At 42.8% G+C, this 14,974-nt stretch overlaps 1 protein-coding gene across 1 annotated transcript in view; it reads right to left on the bottom strand.

Moving 5' to 3' along the window:
* The window catches only part of fbxo41 (F-box protein 41), a 42,595-nt gene extending 30,623 nt beyond the window's left edge, over positions 1 to 11,972 (bottom strand). The window contains exons 1-2 of the mRNA XM_037674887.1: positions 11,424 to 11,972; positions 10,022 to 10,251 (exon numbers count right to left, since the gene is read on the bottom strand). Of these exons, the coding sequence (XP_037530815.1) occupies positions 10,022 to 10,251; positions 11,424 to 11,972 (779 nt within the window). The remainder of the gene's footprint in view (positions 1 to 10,021; positions 10,252 to 11,423) is intronic.
* Between the last annotated feature and the right edge of the window lie 3,002 nt (positions 11,973 to 14,974).

Here is a 14,974-nt window from a genome sequence, read left to right as displayed (position 1 = left end):
GATAAGTCCAGTCGGTCATCATTTGGGTCTTTTAGTCAAACTAAGACAAAAGAGTCACTTAACGAAGAAATTTCCCTGAATAGAGGATAGTTAGAGGTAAAGATAGTTTCCACGTCTGGCGCAGAAACATTTTCTCGTCTCCAGGAAAAAACAACAAAAAGCTGAATCTGAACGAATTAAACTGAAAGTCTCAGAATGAGAGATCAGAGGACCCACCTGAAACAGGCCAACACAGTTATTAATAAATGTGAGTGAACTTACTGAGTGTGGGTTTTTATGTAAATATAACTGACTGATGGAAATGAAACGTAACTTGTGGAATGATGGAACAGTAACTTTAATCTTTTCAAAGGCAAGAATGTCTAAAAGCAGCAGTTCTTAACACGACAACACAAGTCCACGTTTCGGCTTCAATCACATCTGAAGACCCAGGTTTCTCCAGCTTCAAGATATTTCCAAAGAATTAATGGACTTGTTAGACGCATGGTTGGAATGGTCAAACAAATCCAACTGCTTCTTCAACATTTCACTTTGAGTTGTTTAAAGTTAAAAGCTAGGTTTAAAAGTAACAATGAGCTGAAAGTGTGAGGCTGCAAGAAGATTTAATTTCTAGATTTGATTAAACAAACTTCTGATTGGCAGACGACCACCTGACACACAGATATCATCCCCACCCCTTTAAACACACAATCTTCAGTTTGCAGAGGATCTACAGAAGGATGATGCTTTTAACCTTCTGATAAATAAAACTAACACAGCAGAGTAAACAAAAAGGCCTCATATGTACAGAAGACAATGTTTCAGTCATCTGCGGGTCAGTGTGGATAGTTTTTACCAAACTTCAGACTCATTTGTCTTCATGGAGGAATACATGTTTTCTTCGTAGACAGTCTGTGCAGTCAGTTAATGGTCTGAAGCTGTCTCTGCACAGCTGATAAGACAAATGTCTTCAGGTTGAGTTGAAAGAAAAAAAATCAATAATAATTATAATAACACCTGTAAAGTAGCGTCGCACTGAGCTGAGCATTTTTTAGACTAGTTGGAGGCACAAGAAAATACACGAATCTTCCCATAAAATTACTCCAATTACTGTGAAACTACTGCAAAATGTGGGCCCGAATTCAGGCTATTAGTGAAGAAATGTAAAACATTTGAGAATTTTTTTTAAGCACGTTAAAAATGGACTTGTGACCTGTCCAGCTGTCCCCCACCTCTTGCACAGTGACTGCTGGACACCAGTGACCCCCGCAGCTCTGAAAGGAAGAAGCGGGCAAAGATGATGGATGGATGATGAATGGATGATGGATGTACGATGTATGAAGGATGGATGGATTAAGGATGACTGATGGATGTATGTATGATGGATGAATGGATGATTGATGGATGATGTATGATGGATGTATGATGTAGGATGGATGATGGATGGATAGATGATGGATGGATGATGGATGGATGGATTGATGGATGATGGATGTATGATGGATGTATGGATGGATGTATGATGGATGGATGGATGGATGAATGGATGATAGATGGAAGGATGCAGGATGTATGACGGATGAATGATGGATGATGATGGATGGATAATGTACGATGGATGATGGCTGGATGAATGATGATGGATGGATTTATGTATGATGGATGGATGATGAATGGATGATGGATGGAAGGATTATAATAATACTTTATTTATAAAGCCCTTTAAAACAACCACAGCTGCAACAAAGTGCTGTACACATAAAATCAAGAAAATGTAAACACATAACAATAAAACAATTGTTAAAACATTATGATCAACAAAAGCAATAAAAACGGTGCAGAGCATATTCAGTCTGTGCTAAAAGCCAGGGAGTAAAAATGTGCTTTTAAAAGAGTTTTAAAACTGAAGAGTGAAGGGGCTCGTCTGATGAGAAGAGGGAGCTCGTTCCAAAGTCTTGGAGCAGCAACAGAAAAAGATCTGTCCCCTCTGAGCCTCTGTTTGGACCTCGGCACCTCCAGGAGCAGCTGATCAGTGGCACTGAGCAGGAGAGCATGGGTGGGGCTCAGAGAGGTAGGATAAGGCAAGACCATTTACACTTTTAAAAACAAATAAAATAATCTTAAAATGAACTCTACAATGAACAGGCAGCCAGTGGAGTGAAGCCAGAGTGGGGGTGATGTGCTCCCTCTTTTGAACTCCAGTTAGAAGCCGAGCAGCAGCGTTCTGGACCAACTGGAGGCATCTGAGGGAGGACTGGCTGACTCCAAGGTAACATGTCTTAATTAATTATTCAGCTGTTTCAGTTTTGTCTTCATGAGGATAAAGAGGATGGACCAGCAGATGAAGTCTCTCCTTCTCTGAAAACAGCTGACTGTAAACTGAGGAGCACCTTATTAATAAAACTGACAAAATCCATCTATCCATCATCTTTACCTGCTTCTTCCTTTTCAGGTCACGGGGGTCACTGGTGCCCATATCCAGCAGTCACTGTGTGAGAGGTGGGGGACACCCTGGACAAGTCTCCAGTCCATCACAGGGACACATTGAGACAAATGAGACAAACAACCATTCACTCTCTCACTCACACCTAGAGACAATTTAGAGTTACCAATCAGCCTAACATGCATGTTTTTGGTCTGTGGAATGAAACTGGAGTACCTGAGAAAACCCATGCATGCACGGAGAGAACATGCAAACACCACCCAGAAAGGTACCGGACCAGGATTTGAACCGGCGACCTTCCCACTTGGAGGCAACAGCTCTATCAACTGAGCCACCTGACAAAATATAAAACAGATAAATCCATGCAGGGATTAACTGTGAGCACAAACATTACCGTCTGCCTTTGCCTTTCTGCTGCTAAAAACATGATGAGACACAGAGGACTGTAGACGGTCAGACACAGAAAAATAAACTCTATGCAGTCGCTAAAAAGCTAAAACAAGAATCTGAAGCCATGTGAACACAGAAAGAATAGACGTTTGACACACACACACACACACAATACACTCAGGTGTGAAACACACCTTTGTGTTGACGGTTTCTTGTCACGGACCACAGTCTTTTCTGATTGGTACAAACGCATTGTCCAATGTCGTTTACAAATAATAATAATAATAATAATAGTCCTCACAAAACATAAGTGTGACTTTACTTCACAAGTTCCTCTGTAAACTGTAAGAATAATATATCTGATGTTCTGAAAATTACTTGATTCTCCTGATGCATGCTCAGTAATCTGAACTTGACCTTCCTCAGACTGAAGGAGACTTTTGGATAAAAGACGAAACGTTTCAACAAATAAGAACCCATCCAGAGGACCTGACTCCACCTGGTCATATCCTGTCATGCGTTGTCCTGTCATGCCATAACACAGGTAGTCATGTCTATGTCTAATATCTCTATATTGGGATGTCCCACAGTAGCTGCTACACTTTACGATCACAGCTGATCTCTCTTGCCGACTTCCTGTCCAGGATTTGACATCAGCCATGTTGCAGTAATGCTGTTGTACAGTGGTCAGAATGTTGTGATGCAATTCGTCAACATGTCTGAAGGATTTTGGATACAAAAGGAGAGTGCTTCAGTAATAGGTCATCAAACGGCAACAGGTTGCTGAATCATAAATAATGTTAATAGTTGCTAGAGCTGTCATTTCTAACCCGGGCCCAAAGCCCGGCCCAAATTTGGGTCGGGCCGTAATAATGTGCTGGATGGGCGGGACGGGTCGGTGTCGGACTTTTGATTGCATCTGCGGATGTGTGCGGCTGGCGATCCAATTATATGACAACATGTCTTACCATACTTCCAATTATATGGTAACATAGCTTGCCATACATTCACCAGCTGCACACCATTTCACCGCGAGCTGACCGGCCTTGAAAAAGGTAAGAAAAGTTCAGTTAAGCTTCAGATGTGACTATACTGCCAGGAAGCGATCCATCGCCCAAATGGACATTCATTCAGCCGCTGCACTCAGCGGACGCACGCGGCCGACGATCCAAACAGGTGAGATCCCAAAATATCTGACATGTCAGAGCAGGGTCCATGTCTGAATAATGCGGAATGCGGGCAGAAGTATGGATTTAATGCGCTTTGACGGCCATGAAAGGACAAACACCCCCTCAGTTCCGATCTTCTGCTCCTTTTATGCCCTAACGTCTGCCGACCATTAATAACTATATAAGCAGTCAAAGCTTTATTAAAAATGTTGGGGGGGGGGGGGGGGGGGGGGGGGGGGGGGGGGTCTGGTTTGGACCTGTAATCACTGTTAATTTGTCCGGTCGGGTGGTGTTTGGAAATGATGACTACAGGCTGGGGCCGGGTTGGGTCAGATTTTTTAGGCCCGAATGCAACTCTAATAGTTGCACTTTTATTTATTAATTATTAACATTTATTTAACCAGCAAATCCCACTGAGCTCACCAACCCCTTTTGGAAGGGAGGCCTGAGCCTGACGGCAGCCTCACAGGCAGGTTGTTGGACAGTGGCTAACGCTAAGCTCGAGATCGATGAGCATTTCTATCTGTCCACCATCTGAAGGTGAGTCACAGAAACGTTGTTCATTCCTTCAAGGAGCCTCTTCAGCTCTCTGCAGAAAAACCAAAACACATTTTGTATTCACAGAACATAATTCTCTCTTTCATTAAAGCGTTTTTCAAAGGAACAGTCTAAAAAAACAATATATTGTCCAACGCCAACCTGCTGCTCGTACTTCTGCCTAGAAGAACTTTAGACAATTCCAATGAATCTGCTTATGAAAAATACAATATTTATGGAAATGAACATGCTTGACGTCAGCACTCAGACAGGACATGTAAAGACATTTTGTCATCCTGAGTCTCACTTCAATATTCACAGCAGTATTTATTCTTTAATAAAATACTAAGTGCTCTGAGAGCTTTCACCTGTCAGGTGAGTCCAGCTCCGCTCTCGTGCTCCTCTCTGTCAGATCTGCTGTTATCGAAACTCATTCTGATACTTTGCAGGTCAGATTTCTGCTCATTAAGACAGGCGTGTTTCCTGATGGTCACCTCCAAAAGCCCCCTAGTTTCTGAGGTGCATGTCTGTCCCGTGGACCCGTTCACCGGTGTACAGAAAAACACGAAGAGCGGTGGTCCACTGCAGACACTGTGCCTGTTCTGAATACGATATGAAACCTGACAGTGCTCTGCTCTCTTTGGGGGGGAAATCTACACAGAATACAGTATATTCTACCAAAACAACAAACTGTATGTACGGCCCTGCACGGTAAGAGTAAGTACATGAAAAGCAGCATTTAGGACACAGGTGTAATGAAAACGCAGCACTATAGGGTTTACAAGAACATAGACTGATAGAGGCTATTTATATTTAAAGGTTAGCAAGAGCTATCTTACCTGTTTTAGATATCTCTCTGAACAGTCTTGGTTTCAAGAAACAGTTTAATTTTGATCAGGCCGATGAGTTGACAGCTAGAACAGCATTTAACTGTGGGGCACGCCCTCCTGAACTTTTTTCTTGCTTTAAAATTCATCTTGCTTTAAAATTCTTGCTTTAAATCTTGCTTTAAAATTCACTTGTTCAAACTTACAATAATATATTTGAAATGAGAGGGTGAGGTCAACTTGTTCAAAGCTTGATCTGCTAACTCTGCTGAGTCATGGTGTGTTTCTGATGAGTCGTGATGTGTTTCTGCTAAATTGTGGTGTTTCTGCTGAATTGTGGTGTTTCTGTTGAGTCGTGGAGCATTTCTGCTGAGTCGTGGTGTGTTTCTGCTGAGTTGTGGTCTTTCTGCTGAGATGTGAAGTGTTTCTGCTGAGTCGTGAAGTGTTTCTGCTGAGTCGTGAAGTGTTTCTGCTGAGTCATGAAGTGTTTCTGCTGAGTCGTGGTGGATTTCTGTTAAGTCAGGGAGTGTTTCTGCTGTAGTGTGGTGTTTCTGCTGAGACGTAGTGGTTCTCTGAGTTGTGTTGTTTCTGCTGAGACGTGAAGTGATTCTGCTGAGTCATGAAGTGTTTCTGATTAGTCGTGAAGTGTTTCTGCAGAGTCATGAAGTATTTCTACTGAGTCAGGGTGTGTTTCTGCCGAGTCGTGTAGTGTTTCTTCTGAGTTGTGGTGAATTTTTGCTGAGTCGTGGTGTGTTTTGCTGAGTCGTGGTCTGCTGAGTCATTGTGTGTTTCTGCTGAGTCATAGTGGGTTTCTGCTGGATCGTTTGTTTCTGCTGAGTCGTGGTGTGTATCTGTTGAGTCATGGTATATTTCTGCTGAGTCGTGGTGTGTTTCTGCTGAGTTGTTATGCGTTTCTGATGAGTTGTGGCATGATTCTGCTGAGTTATGTGTGTGTGTGCGCGTGTGTTTGTGTGTCTGTACTTGTGTGTGTTTGTGTCTCTCTGTGTGTTACTTTAAGGCCGTCCTGATCCGATGCCGCCAGAAAATGTGACCTCAGAGGTTACCTTTAAAATGAACCTTTAAAGTGAGTTGTGGGGCGGCGTGCATTTTTCTCCATTCCTCCGTTAGTCTCACAAGATGTGACATTAACACTTCCACTCAATGGAAGTTAATGTTGTGAAGGTTCCCAAACCAGACATCCTCCTCTCCATGACTGTGTCTCGAAATCCTGTCCATGAAAACCACAAACAAGATAGGAGACAAGGGACAGCCCTGGTAGATCTAACCTGCACTGAGAACAAGTGCCAAGAATGCTTAACTTTGTGGACACATCTCCTGCTTTGGTTGTACAAAGACCGGACAGCCCTTAAAAGCAACCCAGGCACACCATACTCCTGCAGCACCCCCCAAAGAATGCCTTGAGGAACACGGTCAAAAGCCTTCTCCAGGTCCACAAAGCATGTGTAGACTGGAGAAGCAAACTCCCATGACCCCCTTACCAACTTTGCAAGGGTAAAGATCTGGTTCATTGTTCCACGACAAGGACTGAAGCCACACTGCTCCTCATGAATCCGAGGATCGACAATTGGTTGGAGATGTGTCAACCATGCCAGCCCTACAACATCCAGAGCCTTCAGCATCTCGGTGCGTATCTCATCTACCCCTGGCGCCCTGACACCAAGGAGTTTTCTGACTGTCACAGCGGCCTCTGCCATGGTAATGGACTCGTCTTCCCTCAAGTCCTCAGACTCTGCCTATTCAAAGGTGGACATGGTGGGTGGATTAAGGAGATACTTGAATTGCTCCTTTCACTGCTCAACAATATCCTCAGTTTAGGTCAGCTGTTCCCCACCCAAATCAAGCAAAACCTGTGATAGGGTATGCTTTCCTTTCTTGAGTCGCCGAACCATTTTTCAGAACTTCCCTAAGGCCAATCAAAATTTCTTCTCCATTTTCTCCCTGAATTCCTCCCATGCCCGAGTTTTTGCTTTTGCAACCACCAAAGCCACATTCCTTTTGGTCACCTGTCAGTTGCTTCAGGAGTCCTCTGGAACAACCAAGTCCTAAAGGCCTCCGTCTTCAGCTTGACAGCCTCCATCACCACTGGCATCCATCAACGGGTCCGACAGGCACCAGAGACCTTCAGGCCACAGCTCCTTGAAGCCACATTTGCAATAGAGAACCTGAACATGGCCTATTCAGATTCTAAGTCTCCAAAATCACCCGGGACATGTGAAAAACTCTCCCGGAGGTGTGAGTTGAACAAAGACTTGGAAAGAAGACTCCACCAGACATTCCCAGTTCACCCTCACTATGCATTTGGGTTTACCAGGTCTTTCCTGAAACCTCACCTGACCACAGCTAACTGACCGTCAGAAACATAGAAAAGCTATAATGCATTCAATTTTACAGAGGTTTTAGTAAAATTTGGCATGGTTGCAGCTGAGAGTCATCCCCAACACATATTCTTAATTATTACTAAATTAATTATTAAACTAGATATCTTGGTAAAATTATGATCTTTATGTATGGTGTTTAAACAAATCAGGGGAAAAGGCAACACACTTGTTTAACCGAAGCCCATCTGCAGTAAAACATACCCCGTTGTTCCTCAAAGTAAAATTCAGAGCAATGTTTGGACCACGTGATGAGCCATCCTGGGATTCATTTCACTAAAAGCTCTGAAAGTCTTCCAGTTCTCGCTTTTTGTGCCACCGGAGAGATCCAAAAAATGTTCAGCTTGTTTCCTAACTGTGATTTATGTCCAAGTCTATTTCAGGAGCAGCGGCCGGCTTTATGGAAGGACAGGCAGGACACAGAGACATGACACGGGGATAGGGGAAGAGTTTTCTTCCAGTTCTTCAACCTGTGCTGTACCTCTGATGATCTCATTCCTAATCTTATCCATCATTGTCATGCCTAAGGATCTCAACATCTTCATTTCTGCTACTTCCAGGTCTTTCTCCTGTCTTTTAGTCCATGTCTCTGTCTTCTGACCGTATAACATAACAGGTCTCACAACTGTCTTGTAAACTTTTACTTTAACCTTTGCTGACATTATTTTGATGCAAATCCCTCTTGAAAATTTCTCCATCCACTCCAGCCTGCATGGACTCTCTTCTTCACCTCTTTACCACATTCTCCATTTGTCTGGTTATGGATCTCTCTGAGTCTGAGCTCATGTCTGCTCTCTAAAACCAAACCTTCTCCCTCCAGCTCACCTCAGGCATGGCTGACTGAAGCCCTGATCCCAAACCTGACCTCGTTAGCCGTCAGTCTCAATCATCCAAACCTACATCATCTTTGCCAAAACTGTTTTTTTTATTCTTCAAGAATATGAAAAGGTGGAGGCATGTACTTGAAAGAAGAGGAATGAAAGTCAGCCGTAGTAAGACAGAGTACATGTGTGTGAATGAGAGGGAGGCTGGTGGAACAGTGAGGCTACAAGGAGCAGAGATCACAAAGATACAGGACTTCAAGTATTTGGGGTCCACTGTCCTGTAATCAGAGGAACGACAAGAGGAGGGAGCAGGTTCACCCACAGAGTATCAATGTGTCCCTGACTGGATCCACTCCCTGTTATGTCCATGTCCTCTACAATCTGTTCAAAACATATCTCACTCCTTGATGATAAATAAATAAATAAATAAATTATACATACATATATATATATCAATAACAGTGATCAAATTAAAAATGAAGTTTTGATTCTGAAACAATTGTAAATAAAAACAGTACAAATCAAAAAGCTGACTCAGATTTTGAACAGACTGTCAACAACTCTGTTTCCTAATTTATATTTATTTGTGCATTAAAATTTAAATTAATATAAAGGTTTAAAGTAAGAATTATTATACCATCATGACTAAAATATAAACGTTATTGAGCAAAGTGTGATTTTAATAAAGAAGCAGTAATAGTTGATGAAATATTTTAAATAAAAAAATAATAATCATGGTTTTGATTTATTTTGTTTTAAGACAGTAAAACTGATATTTCTGCTTGTGGTTATTTTTTACTCCTAATCTTTATGACTTAGTTGGTTTATTCTCTCCTTTCTGAAATAAAATCTACTCAGTGACAGCCAGTAGTAAAAAATGTTCTCCTATTTATTGTTATTTACCATTTTTAACGTTAATTTTCTTTTTTTAGTCAAAACTTCAACCATAAAAAACAAATTTTACTTTCATTATCAGAAGTATTTGACAAGTTAATTGTCAAAAGTACACCTGATAAACTGTCTTACTAATTTAAAGAGCACAGCTTAATTCCTGGAGCTGATCTGGACCAAAGGTTCCTGGTTCTCGTGGTGTAGCTCCAGGAAACGAGCTGCGTTGGTAAATTACAGACTCTTGATGATTAACAGCTCGGCTTTTGTGCGTCTGCTCTAATTTGTGTTGCTCTGCTTGAGTCATTACTTGAACTGAGCCAGTTGCAGCTGTGTTTGTAGATCAGCTCAGTATTAGGACCAACAGATGTGAACAGTATTTAGTTACAAACAGATGCTAATTTGTAAAAAGATATATTTTTTTATATAAGCAATGGACATTTTAGCTCCGTTAATTGCCTCTAAATGCTCATACTAAAAACAGTATAATGGCTGCTTTGAACAAAATGCTAAATCTCTGCTACAAACTTTGTCTTTGTTTTCCGTGAAGCAGATGAATGTCTCTTACTGTTGTTTGTGGGTCAGCTCTGTCTCCTTGTTCACCAGGTCCTGCTTGAGGTTGGCCAGCATTTCCACAGAGACGTCCACCTGCCGAGACAGCTCAGAGGCCTTGTCCTCCAGGTCTTGTTTCTCCTGGCTCAGCCGTTCGCTCTCCTGCTTGGCCCGCTCCAGCTCAGAGCTCTTCCTCTCCAGCTCCGCCTGGAGACGGCCTACACGGGCCGCTATTTTCTGCTCCACCTACAGCACAAGAAGGAGGATGATTGGAGCTGCCCGGTGGCCGGCGCTGATCAATACGCTGGCTGCTGATTACAGTTGAGGTCATAAACTAAAGCATCAGGAAACAAAGGGTTCTGTCAGTCAGACTCTGCAGACGACAGCTGTAAACAAGTATTACACTGAAATAAACTTTCTGCTATACCGAGGTTTAAATGAAACTAGATGTTCATAAATAAAATGAAACAGAAAATTATGAAAGGTCTAACATTCATTGAGGACCATACACTACCCATCACCTGCAGCCCAAACAACTCATCACCTTCATCCACTGAAGCATTGCATCATTAAACTTGTCTGGTATCTACAAAGGTGGTGTTGCACATCCCCGAGTCACCTTTTATGAACACATGTCTGATTAATGGGTGTGTCATCTCTTATCAGTTTTTAATTGGCTGATGGGACTTTATATGGAGTAAGCCCCGCCTGTTAGAGGAGAGAGGGACAGAGAGGAGAAACCTGAGGTGTTACTCTGAAGTCTGGTGGTTGCTGGTTTTCCGTCTCTAAGCTCACTCCCGCTCATCCCCATAGACGCCTGCCTTGCACCTTGTCACCTTTTGTTAATAGTGATTGTTAACTGGGTCAGGGAGGTACTGGCTGTTCTGTTTCCTCGTTTTTGGTTGTAGGGTAAGATCCTGGACCATAAGGTGAGCGGAGCTTCCCAAAGCCAATGGTGTACTGCTAGTTGGTTCAAGGCTCTCCTTGTTTTTTGATTATTGAGCATGCATCAGGATATCTCCTTGTTTTTGTTTATTTTAGCCCAATTCCATTTTCAGTTCAGATGGTTGTGTTTATTGAAGCATATCTTTTAAACGTTACAATCATCTGAACTCCATATGTTGTGCATCCAGTGAGTCACTTGTAGACATACGGACCATTACGTAGCCATGAAATCTCTGGTTCTTAGTTCCTATTGACTCTATACTCACTTTGGTTATGAAGGACCTAAAAATGAGACACTAACCTCCTATCAGGCTACATCTGAAGTGTTTGTCCTTTGAACACTTCTTAACTGAACAGCTACCCCCTCTCTAGAAACCAAACTTGCACTGAAGCCAGGTCTACAGCAGCCAGAGTCTGACTCCCAAACTTTTCCAGCTGATGAAGTTGATTCTGGTAACAAGGGTCCTACTCACCTCCTCTGACAGTTTCTCCAGCCTCTCGTCCAACTCCAGCCGTTCAAACGCCCGTGCCTTCAGCCTGGCCAGGCCCTCCTCGTAGGCTGCCTCTACAGCACTAGCTGCCACGTTGGCTGCCACGGCTACGGCTGTGCTGGGGTTTCCATGGGGGCCCGGATCAGTGGATGTCATTGCTTTCTTCATGAAAATCTCCCCCAGCGGGAACTCCACATTTGGAATATACCTGGCTGCAGAGTTGGAGTTAGCCGGGGTCACACTCAGGTCGTCGGCACAAGGGAGCTCCCGACAGGGAAAGCGGCGCTCGTTTAAAGCTGAGGGTCGGAGCGGCTCAAAGGGGTCGTTGTTGTTGCCTGGTGTGAGGAGGGCCCCCTCAGCCACTAGAGGCAGCAGAGCAGCGGCGTCACACACACTGTTGGATTTGGAGAGAACGTAGAGCGTCTCGTACGTGTGGTTGTATTCCAGATGGGCACGTAGGGACGACAGGCTTCGAAAGCGCTTGTGCTCCCCGCAGCGAGGACAGCGGTACGGCAGGTCCAGAGAGGCCATTCCGTGCAATCACTGCCGGAGGAGAGGGGGCGCTCACACAGCACGATGGCAGCGCCAGTATGAGGTCAGACACCTTTCGGGTCCTGTCATGGTTGAAAGGGGGCAGCTGGAGGAGTTCATCAGGAGGAGGGAAGAGTCAGTCACATGACTGCAGATTGGAAACACTCAGCTCCGTCTGCCATGGCTGCTGTTCCAGAGGTCCTGAACCAAGAAACAAAACAAGTCAAAAGGTTTCCTGAGTTACATGATCTTCATACCAACTACTAGAGATAGGCTCAGGGATGTTTGGCCAAAGAACTGGACTTTATATTTATTTTAAAATCATCAGACTTGGACACACCTTTGCATGATAAGCCAATAAAAAGCAGACACATCTGTGGGCAGAACAGTTATCAACACTTCACTGCTGCTAAAGGTTAATATTTGGGCTGCGACTGATGGTGACTAGTAAATGAATGGCATTCGTGAAGGAGTTTCCAGAACGTCTCCAAAACGTTTACCTCCCTTTGTTTCAAAAGTGTATGTGCAGTGGATTAAACTATAGACTTGAGGACGTCTGCCAAGGCAGGTACAATGCAGGCGAGGGTGAGCAAAAAATAACATGCACAGCTCAGGACACAGTTTTTCAAACCATGAAAACAAAGTTAAGCTATTGTTTTTTAAAACTGACCCCTCAGAGCGAGACACTCAGAATTCAATGAGACTCCAAATGAAGATTTGCCTGTTTTCTTCCAATTTTCTCACAGTTTTGAAACAGCAACTGCTCCCCACCTTTAGCTCAGTGAGATGATACCTTACGTTGCACCTTTCTGAGTCTCAGTAGAACATGATCATCCTATGAAGGAGACAATGGCACAGCCACTCCAACACCACGATGGGACCACAAACAAAGTGGTGGAAACAGGTAAGAAATCTCTAACATGAACATCCAGAGGTACAGACTCATATTAATGTCTTCAGCATTCAGAATCCTTTTTGTTCCTTCAGTTCCCAAAATCTTGTCTGAATGGAAACCATTTTATGCAGCAGTCAAATATGTTGTTTCTTTTGTTCTGAGAGATTATTTGTATATCAGGATTTTGTGTGAAGTGTGATTAGAGATGCACAAATAATTTATTTGTAATTGCATTCCTCTGAATCATGTGGTGTCCAAGAATTCACACCCCGCCCTGACACCAATCCTTCTTTTAACAGCTAGGAGTGCTGTTTTAGTACAACACCAGCTGACCCTGCAGGAACATGAACATGCTTCATCTGTAACATGGATGTGTACTGATCCACACTGAGCTCCAAGGCTATTAAATCACAACCAATCACTGGTTTTTGTGTATTTCTGGAAATTTAATAGATTTGGATGATAAAGCAGATGATAAAGCACCTTCAAAGTAAAAAAAAAAACCCACACAAAAAAAACCCCACAAAGGATTTTTGTTTTATACATTTTTCTCCTAAGATAAGCAGCTTTCCCTGCATCAACTTCTGGTACTTCTTTAACAGAAACTTCAAGGAACAAGAGCCCTTCAGTAAGACTAAAAATTGGTATATTGATATCCCCCGTTGAATGTTTGTCTCGTTTGTCTCTATGTGTCCCTGTGATGGACTTGCGACCCGTCCAGGGTGTCCACTGCCCTTCACACAGTGATTGCTGGACATGGGCACCAGCGACCCCCGTGACCCAAAATGGAAGAAGCGGGTAAAGATAATGGATGGATGGATGGATAGCCCCCGTCTCGGGGGGTTTGAATAATGAGTGTTTGTAGTTTGTGTTTTTCTGGACAGGAATTGAACACAGAATGAAGTATACCTGAATATTTTTGGTGCAAGATTTTCAAGTGGGTAGGAGTTACACTGTGGAAAGAAACAGAATGAGTCTTTTTTTTTTTTTTTTTTTTTTTGAAACAGTGCAGACTGATGGATCCTGGAAAGTGGGGGGAGCAATTTTATCCACCACCTTGGCCCCCAATTGCTTAATCGTCTGCCACCCCAATCCTTTGAGGAAACTATACTTTAAAGCAGTATAAAATGTAGAATGTAGAAAGACTAGTTTCCTCAAATGACCGGGGTAGTCCATTTACATATATATGGTGGTAGCCATCTTGGATTTTGACTCGTCAACCCAAGTTTTCAAATGAACATTTCTTGCTTCTGTAACCACCCACAAAAAATGGAAGTTGGTTTCTCACTTATTTTTCAAGTTATCCAGCTCACAACATTCATTGATGAATGGAACGATGGAGGTTATTTCCTATTCCTTTTTTTTGCTTTGGGATGGGGGACAAAAAGCTAACATCTGCACACCTGGGCCTCCTGACACACTTCGAAGAAGACTATGGGAGTCAGAAGATGAAATTGGACCCATTAGAGAGCATGAGGGTGCAGACGTCATTTTCCAGTCTTAAGCCAACGAGGTCCAACAGGAAAATGTTAAATCCTTTTCAGAAGTATCTCCGAAAGGGAAACATTGTCTAGTCACCGCCTCCCTAAGCACTTCTTGTTTCTGAACTTTCCTTTAGCTTTTACATTATATTATATTCTGAGCAACACAGAGTTTAAATACATGAAAAAATACTGAAATTCAACAAGCAAAACATGCATTTTTGTTATATGTTGGAGTAACGACCCACTTTTACATTCACACAACTGCAGTTTATCAAAATATTAGAAGAAAAAAAATCTCTATGCTTGTAGGCAGAGCACTGTATCCTGACAGAACCTTTGGTTTATGATTTATGAAAGCTTCTGTTTGATAAGACACTAGCACACTGACAGGGAAACCTGAGCGCTTTTCTGTAACTACATAAGAACTTTTATATAGTAAAATGCATCCATCCATCAGTCATCTTTACCCGCTTCTTCCTTTTTGGGTCACGGGGGTCACTGGTGTCCATGTCCAGCAATAACTGTGCAAGAGGCAGGGGACACCCTGGACAGGTTGCAGTCCATCACAGGATGGATACACACATATATATATATATATATATATATATATATATATATATATA

This window comes from Nematolebias whitei, chromosome 3 (genome assembly GCF_014905685.2).
Source record: "Nematolebias whitei isolate Nwh7 chromosome 3, NemWhi1, whole genome shotgun sequence".
In the NCBI taxonomy this organism is placed as follows: Eukaryota; Metazoa; Chordata; class Actinopteri; order Cyprinodontiformes; family Rivulidae; genus Nematolebias; species Nematolebias whitei.
Note: the sequence above shows the minus strand (reverse complement) of the source record. Positions and strands in the feature narration are given on the sequence as shown.